We start from the raw sequence: 19,077 nt of genomic DNA on the forward strand, positions 1-19,077 counted from the left end.
TCAGTTTTAGAAAATGTATCAATGTATGTAGATTGTGTAAGAAATAGCTTTTCAACACTGTAGGTGCATTTATTAATTGTGGTATTTTTAGGATCTTATGTCAGACATGAGACGCTATTGGCCTGATGTGCTTCATTCATCTCTGAATCGCACCCAATTCTGGTGAGTACAAAAAAAACTAAAAAGTATTTTGGATATTATTTTATAAAAAAAAAATCCGTCTGAGTTAGTAATTCTTCCAGTGAGATGTTGTACATGAGAAGCAGTGCCCAGGAGGCCACTGAAGGCAGTGTTTCTTGTCAGTCTCATTTAGAAAATAAATCTGTTTTCTTGTTAGAGCACCTGCAAAATGCAGCTGTTGAAGAGAGGGCTGTGGTAGAGATTTTGGAGAAATGAAACTTAGTGAGAGAGAGAATGTGTTCCCTCCCTTTGCCCCTAGGGAGGAGAAGCAGCTGCTGTTGACACATTAAATCTGAATAGCAGTACCACTCCTGGGATGTCACAGCTAGCTGCAAGAGCAGCTTCCAGGCCTCTCTTCCTAGCTAGCTTCACTGTGTTGCTGGCTTTGAAAGACCTGTCCTTTTGGGCTTTCTCACTGAGGAGGAAATGGAAAAATAGGATTCATTGGATCATCCTAGCCACTTGTCTACAGAATTCTCTCTCTTTGCTTACTTTCCTATCAGCCTAAAATCAGAATTTATTTAGAGATCGGCCTGCTTGGCTCATGGGAAGGGAGAAAGAGATTTTGATCTCCTCTGACAACAGCACTCCTTTCCTTCTTCTCCATGGTTCTCTTTGCTTCTGAATAATCAGACACTTGGACCAAAGAGCAGTATGAGTAGTATTTGAGTTTGCACAGGCTTTGGTTTGCGTGCATTATGTTAAACTAAGAATGTGTAGTGTAAAAATCACAATACAGCAGAAATAAGAATCTGAAAGTAAAACTGACTATTCACAATTTTCATTGTTGTAGACTAAAGGCACCTTAATTGGGTAAAGAGCACGAGCAGTGACAAGCAAAATGGATATTGACTATCTTAGCATATCACATCAGGGTTTTTCCAAGACTGCTATAATTGTGTAGTGTGTTTCTTCCTGGCTTTACCTATAACCGTAGCCCTGGCTTAAAAGGGGAGGTAAGGAATCTTCCTGGCAATTTTAGGATGGCTGCAGGTACTTCTGTAAATGTAATTGCACATCTCTGTTCACCTTATTAACTTACGAACTGTGACAACTGCCACCCAAGAGTTTGAAATGGACAGGATAGAATGCCTTAATACAGGACAAAGGGTTATGTATACTTTGTATCTCAAAATTTAGTAACTGAAACCACCCCTTTTATAGTAGTTAATAATTTTTTTGGACCACATAAAAATTTCTAGACCAAGAGAATTCCCTTCAGGATCAGTTTGTACATATGATACAGAAGAAGGAATCAGCATTTAGCCTATAGGACAGCTGGGTGTCCCTAATCTTCTGCACTTTGTGGGCTGCACTTGTAGCTGTGCTTTACAGACCTTCTTTGTTTCTACCCTGATAATGAGCCAGTCTTTGAGCTGGGTGGTTTCTATAATCCCTGGACCCACCTGATAGGCTCCTGATTTTGCCTGTCACATCTGTATGACTTTGTGCTTGGGGGCACTCTGTCCTTGTTGTACATAACAGGAAGCAAAATCTCTTTGAGGTTCATCTTCCTTTCCACACTGCTGAGTTGTACCAATTTCATTCCTTTGCATTTCTGCAGCCCCCTAAGGCTTCATTTGTAGGACTTAGCTTTGAGGTATGCAAGCGTAGCATTTATTCTTAGCAGTACCATAGAGAAAATGGTGGAGAAGGACAAGTTACATAGTGGAACCCAATCTAGTGCTTATGTAAGCCCCACTCTTGTGTGCCTGCCAATGTACTTGTGTCCTGCAAGGAGGAAAAAATGTTCAGCAAAGTTCTTGACAGCTAGCATATGTGCTCTGTGCTACTGCCTAGCTCATGGGTACGAGAAGTACAGAAGGATGGGTGGCCTTCATGAATACAGGCAGCTGTGTTTTGTATCCACATGCCACCCAGCTGCGAGCTGAGGCTCAAGTAGAATTACCTTGTCTTATTGTGGTCTAGGTGAAGGATAACGTGTCTCAGTGAATAGCATTGAGACATTAATTCTTTTGATTTCCAAACAAATGATTTTGTTATTCCCTGGTACCTGCAGCCCCTTCATTTCCTAACTGCTTCAGTTAGCATTTAAATGGAAGAGGTGAAGGTGAAATTCCATATGCCTGTGCTGAATGGTTAGAATTAGCTGTATCTGCATCATTATTTTTTTTCACATGGCTGTGCTGCAAAATAAAGTAATACTGTCAAGAGTGTCATCTTAAAGTTTCACTAATTGTTTTATAGTGACTCTAAAGTAGCTCTCCATTCTGGAAGCTCACAGGTCTGATTAAAAAACTTGGGCCCGGTGTATTCTTGGCTTGCTGCAGCTGATGATGCATGGGCGCTTTCTGTGGGTAGCTCTGTGTATTTTCACTGGGGATCCCCACAGCCACATTGGGCCCTGTGATCAGTGCAAACTGGACCAAACAACTCCAATGGCAGTTCCATGTTAGCAATAATATGCTTCTTCAGCACCATCAGATTTTTGGCCCTCTATTTCTGCCTCCTTTCTGGAAACAGCAGGGCGCTTAAATACAAGTACTACTGGAAGCCGTCAAAAGACAGACACAACACTTCACCATTAGTTTTACACACATGCATGTGTATATTCTCTGAAGAAAAATTGTCATCCTACGTGCAAAGTCTTGCCGGCAGCTTACTGCTGTTCCAGTAGCCCTTTGGATTTGACTATTGTCTGCTTCTGGTCTAAGCTAACTGCTCAATATCTCTTGCTAAATTTACGCCTAAAAGAGCTTCCATTTTCTTTAAAACTGTGGTCTCTCTTCTCATCAGTAATTTCAAATCCCTTGTTGGGAAACCTGCTCTTTCGCCCATGTAAAGTGGATTCCTCCAGGCAGTAAACAATTCACTTGACGTGCAGTTGAGTTGAGTGTTACAGCCAAGATGAAAACTCTCTACAAGGCTGAATTTGGGAACCTATAAAGAAAATCTTCTGGTAATGCATCTTCTCTCCTGCCTCAAATTTCTTGACGCCATGGTTGCTTTATTCATTCTCTGTTCAGAAGTAGAGTACAAATTTCTCTAAATATAAACATAACTTCTCTTAAAGTGTTTTCATTCCTTAAGAAAAATCTGAAGTTCTTAATATGAATAGACAATTCGAAGGCAGGCTCTCAAGTGAATAATAGTTGTCCTTGTGCTGCTTTGCTTTTCCATGAGGTACTTAAGGCATCATAAGGTCAGGGAATGCTGTGGTAGTGGCAGGAGATTGTGATGAGATAACTTTTTGTGTACATCTGCTGAATTGGTACCTTTTTAATACAAGTAGCTTATGAAAATTTGAAAAGAAAGAAGAAGAAAAAAAAGACATCACCCCCCCCAAATCTGCAGATGGTCTTATTAAAGATTACACTGTTTAGTCTTTCAGTAGACTTTAGAATTGATAGAAATATATTTTGAGCTTTGCCCCATTTTTTTGTCCTATTTGAGTTTGTCTGCCATAAAATTGCAAGAATTGCTTTCTTTTGCACTCAGTTCCGTGGTTTTAGAAGACTTGATGGTGGGATAGAAACAAGACTTGAGAGCAGGCCTATGAAAATACTGCCACAGGCCAAAGTAAAAGTTGAGGTAACAGTCTTGTCTTAGCAGCTTGTGCAGTTTCACTGTTCTACCCTAAATAAGGGTTAGTCTCTTCAGTTCTGAAAAAATTTTAGTGCTTTGAAAGTACATTTAATATAAAGGACTTCACTAAAACTTACACAAAGTTTAGAAATATTCATTTTCTAGGCAAATTCTTACCATTCTGACCTCAAACATTTCTTAGTAATACACTAACAGACCTCTGTATCATAAGAGCATGATACATATTTACTTCATTAATTCCTTCATTTAATTATTTCAAAAGCAAGCTGATTCAAAGGAGACAGCTAAAGAAAACCAAACACCCAAACTGTTGGGCTAGCTTAATCTACAGAAACACCCGAACAGCGCTTTTGGCTTGATAAAGTTTTGTCACACCCCTGTGACACAAAGTTCTCTTAGTCAGCTTAGGAATAAGGTAGCGGTTTATTCCACATCAATATCTATCTTATCTCCTCACCTTGCAATGTCCAGTCTTAAAAAGATAGCTGATTGGGGGCAGGGAGAAGAGTGTTATCCCTTTGGTAGGATAACAGGTGAAGGACTGAACTATAAATGACTTTTGCACAAATTCATATACATAATTTATAGGAAAACAGAATACTGATTCTAAATGTCCCAGGTCCATACTAATATCCAAACCATTAGACCATCTTCTCCTTTATCTTCTACTGTTCTTACATTCATTTGAAAAGTCTCTCTCTTGCAGCTGTCAATGTTAAGGCCAACTCATTTATATATTTCTAGCACGATTTATTGTCTGAAAGAATTTTTCCTTAGTCTGATGTTAGAAACCATAATCAGGAACTTCTTAGGCTTCTTCCTTACTTTCCTGATAGGCCCATATATATAAATGTTGCTATAATGGAAATGGTGGAAGTGATCTTTCTTGGTTTTGCTTTTTGCACGTGCAGTATTTTTTTAGTGCAGTGTCCTACTTCACATATGTAGCCTTTCAGATACTTGTTTTAAGTATATTGGCTAGCTTTTGCAGCACATATATCTGCAAATAATGTTTTCTAAAACTTAAATTTTGCTTTTCTCCTGTAGGAAACATGAGTGGGATAAACATGGCACTTGTGCAGCCACGCTTGAGGCCCTTAATTCTCAGAAGAAATACTTTGGTAAAGCTTTAGAACTCTACCAGCACATTGATCTTAACAGGTAAGTAAATACTCTATGGTCTGCCTCTTATTTCAAAGTTTCTAAAAGTTTCAAATCTAGCCTAAAAAAAAAAAAGTGTAAAAATTTGATGGCAGAGGGGAAATGAGTGTTAGCATAAATTACTTTAGTACTAGAGTTCAGAGGAAGGGTCTACTCTGAGAAGCATGTCTCTGGTCACTCCACAGTCTGGTAAGCCAGCAGCATTCTTTGCAGCATCATTTTAGAAAATGTGAGCCAGTAAATTTTGAGAAGCTGTATCGGCTATATCTCACTACTAAAAGCTATGGTACCTATAAACTTCTAAATCAAGTGACAAAAACCCCCAAACTTCTGAGTCATACTGAGGCCAGGACACTTTTTTTTAGAAAAGACAGTGCTCTGCTCAGAGGAAAGGACAAGCTGCAGGCAAAATTGTGCAGAACATGCTGGGAAAAGGCTGAGAGGTAACAGCAAGAGAGGATGTCCTGAAGGGCGGTGTTCAGTTGCTGCAGGCAGCCCTCTGCTGTCCTTTCAAACAACCCTGAGGTGACACTCTGGCTTTGTCCTAGGGACTGATTCCTCCTCATGGTTCCAAAGCACTGGCCATTCCAGATACAAAATCTTGATGTGAATGTTGTGGCTTGTCCAAGGACTGCATGTACACGTTCTGGCTGCAGGTGAATGCCAAGAGGCCAGAGTCCTTTCCTGAGCAGTGCTTGGTATGGGTGGAGAGAATGTTTGACTCGGATTTGTTGACTGTGAATTGTCTCTTTGTCTAAGATGACAGTATCTCAGAGAGGAAATAAGTTCTTTTGTATCTAGAAACATATCTTAAAAAAAAAAAATTTAAAAATCCTGTTCATGTTCTGTCAGTGTCTTGCCGAAGCAATCTCCTAACAAAGTCTCATTTACTTTGCATATGCACAAAGGAAATATGTCTTTCTCCCATCCCCCCTCTTATTTTTGTAGGTGTCTTGTAAAACTTAATCAGACTTTTCTAAACACAGTGCTTAAGAGCATGTCATATGTAGTGTTAAAATTAATAACGTCTGATAAGTCAGTTGCCTAAGTAGCTGTGATGGTGTGACTAAAAAATTTTACAGATGGCACAATGACCGATTATGTGACTCTATATCAGTATGTGTAATACCAAAGAAGAATAGAGACTGAAACATGTTGAAATTAATTGCTCAGAGCATATTCTCCATTGTAAAAATGAACATAATTAAATTGTTCTTTACTGAAAAGAATAAAGACTGCTCATGTTCTTATTGTACTTCATTTATACTTGAATGAGAAAAAGTAGTGTTAGTGATTAAAAGATTGTTTCCAGAAAGGAACTTATTAAAGAGGACATCATGCAGGCTCCTGTAAGAATAACAGAACATCATCTATTTTATTAGCCTCTTTATATCCAGCGTCAAATGACGATGACAGACAGCTAGACCTTTAGTCAACTGGGCTAAATCTCCCCTGTACAGAACCTCACCTTGGAAGGGTTGAGCACTATCAGCACCCATGGATTAAATCCTGTGAGATGCTGAACATTCCCACTCCTTACAGAACAAGCTGGGACTTAGACACTCAGCACCTATTGGGTCCTGAGTCATCTTGTCAAGTTGGAAGTGTGGACTTCCCTCAGGACTGAATCTAAAGGAAGGGGTACACAGGCTAGAGGTTCTTGAGGGTTACCTTGTTTCTCTTATGTGATCAACCTTTCCACTTCAAAAATATATTCATTAGGAAACATTTCTGCCCTGACATTGATCCAGATCCATGCACCATGTCCCTCTCCCAGTGTGCTGTGCGCCTCCCACCCCCGCAAGCCCTGCATTAGAACATGAGGGTGCCTAGAGCAGCCTCACAAGTCTGCCTCCATCCCCTCCCAGTGGCCGGAGCACAGGGGTATGGCTCAAGGCAGAGGAAAGGAGTTTAACTACCTGGCACTCAACGGAGCATTCTGAAGGTCCAGCAGATAACAGTAATATTGCCCTTTCCCCTAGCTGTGTCTGAAGACTTGACTCTCCCAGCTCCTCAGATTAAGGTGGGGGAGAGTGTTCTTCCTGACCCTGCTGAGTTGGATGGGAAGTGGCCTTTCAGAAAAGAGGCACCTTTCCTAGGCCTGGCAGAGGATGGGAGACAAGTTTCCCTTGCTCCCCCTTGCTGTAATGCTTGCCAAGTTCTTGCTAAGTTTATCTGTTTACCTAATGATTGTGAAGTTATGTCTGCATACAGGAACCATGGAAAGATGTTTTATCTTTGTTTCAGTTGTCTCCTGAAAGCTGGGATAAAGCCAAGCAGTTCATATTACCAGGTAAGAGGCAATCTTTTATAAAACAAAATCATATGCATGTACTTTTTTTCAGCAGGAGTCAAGTAATTTCTAGAGAACAAATGATCTTTTTTTAATTGCATAGTTCTTTAAGGTTGTGCTTTATCTGAAAGTTTTTGTGAACTTAACAAGTGTGGGAGCTGATGGAAGATGTGCTAGTGACTTATTAATTTATAGAAGCTTTTTAATTTTTCAGATGACTGCCATAAAGGAAGCTCTTACAAGATTTTATGGTGTAATGCCAAAGATCCAATGTCTTCCTCCAGAAGAGGTAAAAAACCCAAACAAACACATGCTTCCTAAACCCCCCAAAACTGAAAAACAAATGAAAAAGCAACCAACCAAACAACTTTTTTTAAGAGCACTTTTTATCAAAAAACCAAAAACAAAAGTAGAGTGAAAAATCTTCAGCATGGTGCAACTCAGATCTGGCTGTTCCTTGTGTCTACAGCTCTTTGCAGATTAGATATTGCTCGATTCTTGGAGTTGAGTTCATAAAAACATTGCTTACGTACTGGCATCACTGAGTTCAGCTTATGTTACTGTTGCCACAGCCTTCTCTTAATGGAGAAATATTGTTAGTGGACGAAGTGTCCATTCTTTACCTAGTAACTTTGCTGTTAGTATACTTACCCAGAAAGTGGGAGCACTGGGTTTTAAAGGTCTCTTTGTCTTAAAAGATGTGAACCTGCATCTTTGGCATGAATGCTGTAACCACCATGCTAGAGGTATTGCTGTAGCTGAGTACTTTCCACTCCTCCTGCTAAAACTTAATTGCCATATAGCAAATTGCCAGAACCAACAAGAGTGAGCTGAATGGAGCCAGGGACTGCTGGCCTTGACAAGGGTACTGCCTGTCAACAGCAGTGTTCCCTTGATGGGGCATGGCTCGTGGTATGCATGAAGAAGTTACTCAATGGACAGAATCCTTCAGAAATAAAGCAGCTCAAAGGCTTGTCTTTAAAGTTGTTCTCAAAAGCCGGTACCTAAAGAGGTACAAAAAGGCATTTTGATCTTCACTGTGGTTCAAGATGACTATAGTCTTTCCTTTCAAGCCAATGGTGGCTAAAATTTCCATTTCGTTCTACTTTTCCTTGCCAACGATTGTACTGTGAATCACAATGCAGTAGAGAATGTGGTACACAGAGACAATGTGCTGTAATGTAAAATACAGGTCACCATATCCAAACCAAAAATGCCTTTGAAGGAACAAAATAGTATTCTGAACAATTGCATGGGTAGGCTGCATAGCTGTTTCTTTCCTTTTTCAGCTAGGTTACTTCGCTTTTATTCAAAAAGAAAACAAAAAACCAAACCCACAAGATGGCTTTCCCTCTTATAAGTGATTCCTTAATATCTCAGCTTGATAAAAGTGGTTTACTACAAAACACTTGGCAGAGTTACTGCCCATACACAGATGAAAATTTTATGAAAATTTGCCAAGATACAGTTGCTGTTGGAGTTTAACAGCTTGTATGTTGTCAGCTTATTTGCTTTAGTAGTGCTCTGAGGTTCTTATACTCAGATATTTCTTCAAATGAAAAAGAATTCTAGGTTACAATATTTTTAAAATGTATTTTTAAATTACTTTAAGCAATAAATGAATATGAGTTGAATGTGGGTTGCACGCTCACCCACCTCTTGATGTTGAAGAAATACAGAGCTAACACAAACCCCAGTTTCTAGCTCTGTTCACTGTAGTTCTGCCATTGCTTTTAGTACAACTGGGATACTGCTCAAATTCTGTGAAAGTAATTTACAGCTTGAGTCTTCTGTGCTTAACAGCTGAAGCTAATGGGTAATAGAAAGGAAAAAGTACACCCCAGTTATTTAAAGATAGCCCTTTTCAGATAGCCTTGTCGATGCCTGAAGTGCATTATGGAGGTACTTTGATATTTAAAACCTAGTACATACTTGCTTTGTTGTTAAGTTTGTTTAAAAAACAAAACAAAAAAAACCCCAACCGCTCCAACAACAAAAACCTAAAACCAAACTAAAAAAAGAAAACCCACAACCAAAAAAAACCCCAAAGCAACAACAACAAAAAAAACCTACCACGGTTACTTTTGTCTTGTATGTATATCTTTGTCCTGCTTAGTGGTTTCAAAACCAATTTTTTTTCCACATTTCTGTATAATCTTCCTCGGGTGAAAGGCTTCTATGCCTTGCCTGCCTGCCTTATTCATGGCCAATATTTTTCTTCCTACTCTGTCCTGTAGTCCAAAAACGACATTTCTGCTACTTTTGACAGCTTGCTTCTGTATTCTTTTCAGTAAAAGCTGTTCTAAAACTAAGTTTCTTTCTCTTCTTGGAGAATTTTCTTTGCCTCAATTCCCATTCTGCTACAAAAGAGTTGGTGAAAGGTGGCTTTCAGGTCACACATACCCTTCAACGTTCACAGAGTTCAGCCAGAGCTCATCATTAAGGTGAACAGCTTCTGTGTACTGTGCAGAAATTGGTAAATGCTAAGATAATCTGTGTCACAGCATTTCATAATGAGACTTACTAGTTAGGCAGATTCCCCAAATTGTTACTGAATTCTGTTGTTGGAATGCGTTTCCTTGTCTGCTTGCTCCTTAAAGACAAGTATGTACTATAAGCTGTTCAGAGTGGATGCCTCTGGTACCTCTCTCCTTCACATTTTTCAAGCAGCAAATATACAAATAAGCACTACTGTATTCTATAGATAAAGCAATATATCTGAAGAATTGATTTATTTTCTTCTCCCTATCAAGCTGATCTCATCCCTCGTGTTTCTAGGGTGAAAAAGCACAAACAATTGGTCAGATTGAATTCTGCTTCACCAAAGAACTGCAGCTGAGAAACTGCACAACGCTGAAGGGTGAATCCGACGCAATGCAGGCTGACTTGAAGCTTGGAACTGAGGAGCTGTCTGTCTGCAGTGATACTTTGCCAATCTATTATCCTTCACAGGTCCAAGATCACAAATGAAGCCATAAGAGTCTGAAAAGCTTTTTAAACAGCAACAAAAACCAAATGCTTAAACATTATGCTTTGGAAAGCAGTCTTGACTTAGCAATATTACAAAGCCCTGTCGATATCACAGGCATGCTGGGAAGATTTCTGCTGGAAAACATGCTTCTTTGGCCATTAAGGGAGAACGGTCCACATTGCAATATCAGTTACACAGGCTGAAGTATTGAATTGTGGCTCTGACATTGATGGGATCAGAATCTGATTTACAGCTTTGCCTGGACTTTTTGGCTTGCTTATGGTTTGAATCAATATTCGAAGGAGAACTGTGACTTCTTAGTTTCACTTGCAGTTAAGCCTGCCACTTCAGCCACTTTTGGCCAGGGAAATTTAAGTCATTCTTTGTTTTGAAAGGATGCCTGTCTCTCTGAGATGAGATGACAATTTCTTGAGAAGAAAATATTGTAAATAAAAAGAACTTACAGACCGGTCTGGAGGTCCTTTCCCAGACATAATACCCACTGCCTGGCATAAATTTGCTCTCCAGAAGTGCTGAACAGAGGTCCTCTGAGGCATTAAACCTTTCCTCACTCAGAGATCACAGCAGACCAAAGATGACAACTTTTCCATAACTTCTTAGTGAATGAAATAACATTCACCAGGTTTTGGCACTTCTGCCTAAAGGACCCCAAGACGACTGTATTTGTAGCCTTACCTGTTCTTTGATTTTGCTACAGTAGCTCCATGCAGTCTTGAAGAACAACTGATCTTAGAACTTACTTGCTACTACAGGAAAATGTTAGGCCCTAGAAATATTTTGTTACTAATTTTTTGTTGTATTTGAACATTTAGCATTACCGTACAAGTGTGAGTGCCTGCACTTTTGTTTAAAAATAGCTTTGTCACATAATCACTTTGTTCCATGAAACAGCTTTTTTATAGGTGAAACAGTAAATACTACAGGATCTTAACTGAAAAGTACAAATGTTAGCAATGCGCATCTATATCCCATAATCATTAATAACATGCCACAAAGTTGGATGTTTCCACAGGGGACCAAGTTTGGATGACATCCTCTACACAGTGCTTTGTTGATGTAAGTGTCTCGAATTGTCTTACAAAGAAAGACAATTATGGCTCAAGGAACCATCTGTTAGAAGAATATTACTGTGAAAACATGAAATGCGGCACTGGGAAGAAATTTGTTATGTCTTTTGGGATTTAGAAACCATTCACATTTACGCTCATTTTTGACTGTCCTGTTTCTCTGTTACCTTTCATTTAAGGCTCTGTTACCTTGCCATTCCAGAATGCTGTCAGTTTTTTAGTCCTTTCTTTAGAAACTCAGGTATTTATTTATTTTAACAGCTAAGGAATGGGTGTGATCTACACTCTGTTGTATTTGTATTTCAGTAGAGTGAGTGCTTCTCTTTCAAAATTTGTTTTCCTTCCTGAGAGGGGGAATATACTTATGAATATTAATATTAGTATACTAATGGTAATCAGATCTAGTGCTTTTATAGTAGCCATGGCGTGTTCAGTTCACGTTGAACATGACCAGAGATATGACCAGAAGAATCACAATTCTTCATTCCCCCATTTCTTCTAAGCAAGAAAAAGTAGGGATACTGAACTAAAATGCTTGAAAAGACTAGAATGTACTTGGTTTTTGTGGAATCTTTTTGAGATCACTAATATTTTTTTTCCTTCTAATTACAAAAATTATCTTAGCCTGAAGAAAACAAATACTTTATGGGAAAAATGCATTTCTCTGCAAAGGAGAAGCCCAAAGCTCACGTACTTTTTAAAACTCTCTCTCCAGCTCCTTCGGATACTACTTAGATGGTGCATAGGTTTTGGGTGGACTACATAGAGTGCAAACAACTTAGAATGAATGTTAATTTACAATTCACATCATAAGGGTTTGTTTTTGTTTTTTTTTTTTAAAGAAGCAAGACTCACCTTGTCCTCAAAATTGTGCTATTTTTTAATGGTTTGGATTTTTTTGTCCTTTGGTAAAGTCTCTTGTTCTCCTTTTCCTTTCTAAGTTCTCCAGAGTTCTGTGCCGTATCCTTGCTTGTTAAGCGAATCAGCAGTGAGGGAAGTGGAAACAGAGGCTGGTAACTACCATCAGACCATGTCACGAACATCTTGCTCGGTGTTTTTCAGTCACCAGTTTGGTTATCAACACAGTCCTTAATTAGAACAATAGACTTCTCAAAATCTCGCTATAAATATTGCCGCCTTGGATGAGCAGGTGCAATATAAAAAAATCCCATGAAATCCACAGCAACATGCTGTGCTGCCAAATGAGTGATTGTTGGGTTTGCCTGGTTTTCTGCAATTGTTTTAATTCCTTGGTCCTCTTCACAGTTAGAAGAAAAGCTCCAACTTGGAAGCAATGGTAGCATTGATTCTTGCACAGACATATGCTTAATGGAAGCTCCAATCAGTAGCCTGATTATTTTTTTTAATTGCAGTATAAATGGTATTTTCTTTTATAATGCCAAATAATGATTAGGGAGACAAAATATACAGTATGAGTTCTCTGCAGTTCAAGTGTAATGCATTAATTTAAGCAAAGCCAACAACTGCAAGTAGGTACTTTACAAGGAAGTGACACAGACACTAACAGCCTTCCCAGGGTGAGGCTCAAGGTAAAGCTGGCTCTGGCCAAATACAGAGTCAGCAGATACAGATGAGAGTCAGAAATGACCAACCTCTGCAGTAGAACAGATAGCGTGGCTTCCATGCGTTTTTTCAGCCTCATTTTCAAATGCAAGAAATGTGAGGGAGCTGATAAGTTTTAAAACTTTGAGAATCTAACATAATCTGAAATGAGAGAGGAAGGGAGGGAGACAGCAAAACCAGCAGCATGCTAAGCAACAACCTGCAACTGAGTAAAAAATAACTGATGAACGTTAAGTCAAGGTTGGCTAAAAATAACGTCACGGACTCTGAATTCCTGTTTAAAGGGACATACCTGAGGTACTGCATTTGCCAGCATTATTACACATTAAATATTTTAATTTTCTATGATTAATTTACTAGTAGTAGCAATAAAACACTATACATGACTACTGTTGCTTGGTTTTTGACAACCCCACCTTCCTAACTTCTAGGAAGATACAAATGTCTTTTAAAAGCTACTGGCTGATTTTTATGCAGAGAAGTGCCAAGACACTATAAAGTTTTAAGTGATACATTTAAGGGATGCTTTAAGGGCTGTGTCTGGATGTGGGCAACCAGGAGAGCAGATGAATGAATGGTAGCGCTGGTTCAGACCAAAGATCATGTCCAGCCCTTTGTGTTCTCTCTAGCAATGGCTCACAGCCAGTTACCAGTCTTGGCAATTGCTTTCCATTAGAATGTATATAATTTCAAGAGTTGGATTAACACACTTTAAATACAAGGGGTAAACAGAGGTATATTGGGAGCCTTAAAAATCGCTTCAGTTCTGGAAAATGACACTCGCTTCCTTAAGCAAAATAAAATCTATTAGCCTTGAAGATTCAACACGGCATGGGGAAGATGGGGGTTATATTCTTTTCTGCATCATTAAATAAATTAACTAAATCCCAGCAGGGGGGTTGTTTGTGCAGTCTCGGTGCTTTAAAACACTAGTCAACTCCACACAGGGACTCAGCTTGTTTATACCCTTTGTCTGTGTGCTCTCTCATGCAAAATACATAAGCATCCCTTGGTGTGTAGGTTAGAGCATGGGCTGTCTGTCCCCTTTCCAAGAACAGCCCCTCTTCCTAGGCCATGGGCAGGTTCTTTTCTCTCTCTTGTTCTCTTGTGCTCTTCCTGGCCTGCACTGAGCCTTTCTCGGCTGCACAGGAGCCCACCTTCAGCCAAGTTTACGGTGGAGGGGAAATAGGAGACCAGAAAAAGCAGCTTCTACGCAGTTTCTTCAGATAGTTACCCATGCGCATGTATATTGTGCTTAAGGCCACGTCTGTCTCTCCCTGCCAGCAGCCAGCTGATCTGCCACTGCCAGCGGGAACAGGAGATGGGAGGAGCAGAGGGGACTTCTCCCCATTGCTCCTGTTCTTAGTGGGGGCACCAACTGGTTGCTGTTGCCTAGCTGATAGGCAAAGCTATCTCTGCAGCCTGAAATAGAGGTGACACAGGCCTCTCTCGTGTCCCCGCTCTGCACCCTCAGGAGCTGGCGAGCGCTGGGCTGTGCTGCTGGCCCCAGCTGCTGCCCATCAGAAGGAAAAAAGTGGCAGCAGGACTGCAGTGCCCACACAGCCCGTCAATATACTGCAAGTCAAGTCCCACAAATGTGGAAAGCCTGGGTGTCTACAGCAGCAAAGCAGCAGGTGCTGGCTTTTACAGTGGGGAAGGGGGATTTTCACAAAGGTGGGTTCTTGAATTTGGGCACCTCAGTTCTGGTGTGGTTGTGCTTCAGGCAGCTGTACTCTGTTTGGATCTGGCTCTGAGTGCTGTTGAGCCAAGGCCGTAGAAGGTTAATGGCGCTGCTAACAGTATTATTGCTGCCTGATGATGGTACTGATGATGCATAGGGAAAATGTCAGGACTTTGCAAGTTGCTTTCGCAGGAATGGAGCAATCGATGATGAGGAACGTTTTATTCTAAATTCAGACTGTCTTGCTGCTCAGGCAGCTTCCTTCACAAGGCTCACTGCATGCCTTCCCTTCTGTGTGTAAGTATGCCGTGCTCCACAAAGTTGCTGTAGATCACCCAGAGCTGATATAAATAATTCATTTTAGAAGGGATTTCACTTTCTTGTGTTTCAGAGAATAAGAGCTTTAGTATACAGGCTAAGTGAGACCTGATGTGGGAGATGGGCAGATTATTTTATGTTTCTGTGCTATGCTCTTCATTATTTCTTACCCCAAAGTACACTGGAGCGTCACAGATTGGGCGAGGATTAGGAAGACCTCAAGAGCAACCAAGCCCAACCATGCCCACAGATTGGTGGTATGAATCCCATCAATATATTCAGCATGAAAATCGCAGCGCTGACATTCAGACGCAGTGCTCAGTTTGAAGGAGTGATGTTTCACTAATCATTTATAAAAAAGAAGCAATAATGACCGTATTTGATAAGAAAATTCTTAAGCAGGTGATAGAAAATTCTTAAGCAAGCTGAAGAATACCATGGTGCTGTCTGTAAGAAATACTTTTCTGAGTACAGCCTCAGTTACCAGAAAGCAGGCTGTTCACTTAGGATTTTTTTATATCTCAAAACAATTGTTGTTTGCGTTAGAGACCCGTGCTCTGCATGCAAATCAGAGAAGACGAGCCAAAACAAAATTAGCAAGAACTAAAAGCACAGCAGTTACCCTGTAATAATTACAATCTCTATAAACAAGCGTGAGGCATTCCAGCAGGTACCCACCATTAGATCATTTACTTCTGCCTAGTACTGTTGAGTAAAACTTGCTGCTGTCAGCTTTGGAGAGAGGCTTCTCTCTTTCCAAAGTGCTCAGCTGAAGGTGGAGAAGCCATGCATACTTCCAGCAGAGGCTGGAAGAGCTCTCACGTCGCCCGAGTGCTGTCATTTTAGCCCATCAGTCTTCCACTGATCCATCTCCCTCACCAAGGTTTCACAGGTTAAGTTATGATCGCAGAAGTTACGCGTGTCCAGATCATTTGCGCTACCAGTTCCCGGTGCCAGCTGTTGTGGGTTTGTGTTCAAAAGAATATTGTGCAGGGACTGTCCCTCCTCATAAACCCTGTTTTGCAGGTATTTGCCAAACGCCTGGGGCATGCATTTGTCAAGGATTTATTAGCCAGGAGGCTGTCTGACTGATGCGCGAAGTGGGAACCACTTTCTTGTTTCCTGGGCTCTCAGATGTTTGGGGCTCACAATGCTGGTATCCTACTGAGGTAGTCATTTTATACATAACAGCTGGCCCTGCCTTAGTTATTCTGTAGCCCCTGGATATCTTAAGAGATTTCAGTCTCACAGTTTCTCTGGGATTCAATGAGCAGCTTGTCATTTCTGAAGCCTGCTGCAGGATGATCACTGTAACAAAATAGCTCTGGGACTCAAACCGTCCTCTCATTTCCAATGCCTCGTGGTGTTTTCACTTCGATTCCCTTCGTTATCCTCAGTGACTTGAGGGATGAACAGACCACGCTCTTTGATCTCGCAGAGTAACCAAACCATTTATGAAGGCACAGATATTGTAGCAGAGAAAAATCTCTTAACCCTCATCGACAAAATATGCTCAAAATAAACACCTATTTTTCCCCCTTTTTTCCTCCTCTTACTGTTTTGAGAGATTCTGACTGCAAGGATCACTGGAGGTCTGGAGGAAGGTAGGCATATTGATGGATAGCTTTTAATCCTTTATTTGTTATCCCTTTGGCACCTGTTTTTTGGCATGTCTGGCTGATTAACAGGCTTGGTGTCACACTCACACCTGACCAAGAACAATGTCCCCAAAAATTAATTTAAAAAGATGGCATATTCATTAAATCGGTTAACAGTCTGGGGCCTCCATAATTACTTAAATAGAAATATGGCAGGGATAGCCTGGTCTGTCTGGGCAGATGGGAGAACAGAGAAATCAGAGTATGTTTTCTTACTTAGCTCTGCCACTATCCCCCTGCGAGTGAAATTCAACTTGAAATCTGATGACAATTTTAAGGCCCACACAAATTAAGTAAGACTTCCATGCACTTGCTGTCTGCAGAGGGGCATTTCATCCTCCCTAGCCCTGGACAAGTAGTTGAAGTTGCAACGCTACAGGCTACAGGCTTGGGGAGGAGTGGCTGGAGAGCTGCCTGGCAGAAGTTTTGGGCCCCTCACTACAAGAAGGACATCGAGGTGCTGGAGCGTGTCCAAAGAATGGCAATGAAACTGGTGAAGGGTCTAGAGCACAAGTCTTGTGAGGAGCGGCTGAGGGAACTGGGGTTGTTTGGTCTGGAGAAGAGGAGGCTGAGGGGAGACCTTATTGCTCTCTACAACTACCTGAAAGGAGGTTGTAGCGAGGTGGGGGTCGGTCTCTTCTCCCAAGTAACAAGGGATAGGATGAGAGGAAACGGCCTCAAGCTGCGCCAGGGGAAGTTTAGGTTGGATATTAGGAGAAACTTCTTCACCGAGAGGGTAGTCAGGCACTGGAACAGGCTGCCCAGGGAAGTGGTTGAGTCTCCATCCCTGGAGGTATTGAAAAGACAGGTAGACGTGGTGCTTGAGGACATGGTTTAGTGGTGGCCTTGGCAGTGCTAGGTTAACGGTTGGACTCGATGATCTGAAAGGTCTTTTCCAACCTTACTGATTCTATGATTCTAAGTCTAAATGCTTAAAAATATCATGGCTTTTGGAGGCAATTAGAACATTGGGTCCCTGCAGTAGAATCGAAACCCTGGTTTAAGCAGCTGAGCTCCTTGTGCTTGCATGGTGGGAACTATGTGGTGCTGCAGGGGGGTGACTAATGCAGTAGTTGGACTGAGCCTTAAATCCAGCTCCTTCCCAGGGTGGCAAGGGGGCATGCCCTGCTGCTCTGGGGAAGCCCTCCCTAAGCCTTTTGGGATAAACCAGGTGTGGCATTCCCGGCAGGAGCCCAGATAGCACTGGTTAGTGCACCGCTGAGTCATATGGCACACAGTCACACTCCTCCAGTCACCCAGGAGAGGTTGCTGCTACTACAAACGGCCTCTGGAGGAAGCGCACAAGCAGGTTTTGTAGCAGAGATGAGAACCCAGGGCTTCTCCCTGCTTTAGGCAATTGCAGCCAGTTTTCTTCACAAGGAGAGACTTAGAGGAGCCCCTGTGCAAAACAACCCCCAGTCTGTTGGCTTGGATGCTCAATGGGGAAAAACAAGTCCCTGTTTTATCCTGCCAAGGGGAGACTACAAGGGACCTCCTCTCCTGTAGCTGGGACCACTGCTTCACTTGCCGGTGGGTCCTACAAACAAACAGCACCGGCACTTTCAGCTCTGTGTTACACACAGTGGCTGTTGTCTTTTGCAAGGAACTTCATCCTGTCGGTATAAGTGACATGGGCTCTTAGGAAGCCATCCCAAGGACTGGTAGGTGAAGGAATAACCTGGCCAGGCAGGAGTGCATTGGATATTGAACTCCACCCCACCCAGACAGGCCACCCTCAGCAGCACATCTCCAAGTGCCTGGGGAACGTCAGAATAAAATAGTGAGAGTGAGGACCTCGCAGGACTAGGTGCCAGGTGAACCAGAGTTTCCCAAGATCAGATTTTATGATTTGCATGCCTCGGTTCCCCCAAATCTCACAAGAAGCACGCAGGCTTTTTCACATCCATCTCTTAAAATTTGTTAAGCAGCGTTTCTGCACATTTCACCTTCTCCAGCTGAATTCTGCTGGAAGCCACCAGTGGTCAGTGGTGGAAATTTTAATTACTGGCAGCTTGTTTTATAAGCCACAGAGAGCCAGATGGAGCCAATTCCATAATCCTGAAATACAAATAATGTATTATTTAATACAGATTTTGAAGTCCCTTCAGGCTTGCAAATCAGCCAGTTAATAGCTTTTCGTTTTAGACATACTGAACACTGTAATAACCTGATGTAATTTTGAACACAGTGATTAAGTATTCAGTTTACAAGACAAATGGAGACTCATTACAGTCAATCAGGGAGGAATTACATGAACCTAAATTGCAGGTATTTATCACAGTTTCTCAAAAGAATATTTTACTAGCTCTTTTGAAAGAAAAAGCTGCTGCTTTGTTATTCTGTAAAAGTACTGCCTTCTTTATAAAGAACTTCTAATGAGATCTTTTTCCAATCCTAATGTTTTATGGTAATCTGACTGCACTATGTCATCATAGGTCATTGTGAAATTAGATAGTGAGTGTGACAAATATATCTTATACTGGCAATTTCTTAGCAATCTATTTTAAGGTTTTGCCTTTGTGATGACTAGAATGAGAGAAAGCTTTACTTTAGATAATGCAATAGGAACTGATTCA

General features: G+C 41.1%; 1 protein-coding gene across 1 annotated transcript in view; it reads left to right on the top strand.

The window, feature by feature from the left end:
* Positions 1–13,230, top strand: part of RNASET2 (ribonuclease T2) — a 28,140-nt gene extending 14,910 nt beyond the window's left edge. The window contains exons 6-10 of the mRNA XM_087776654.1: positions 92–162; positions 4,795–4,908; positions 7,156–7,201; positions 7,416–7,490; positions 9,980–13,230. Of these exons, the coding sequence (XP_087632780.1) occupies positions 92–162; positions 4,795–4,908; positions 7,156–7,201; positions 7,416–7,490; positions 9,980–10,171 (498 nt within the window). The 3' untranslated portion in view covers positions 10,172–13,230. The remainder of the gene's footprint in view (positions 1–91; positions 163–4,794; positions 4,909–7,155; positions 7,202–7,415; positions 7,491–9,979) is intronic.
* Positions 13,231–19,077: the final 5,847 nt, after the last annotated feature.

Source organism: Nipponia nippon, unplaced genomic scaffold (assembly GCF_047370975.1).
Source record: "Nipponia nippon isolate SJK-2023a ecotype South Korea unplaced genomic scaffold, ASM4737097v1 scaffold_4, whole genome shotgun sequence".
NCBI lineage: Eukaryota > Metazoa > Chordata > Aves > Pelecaniformes > Threskiornithidae > Nipponia > Nipponia nippon.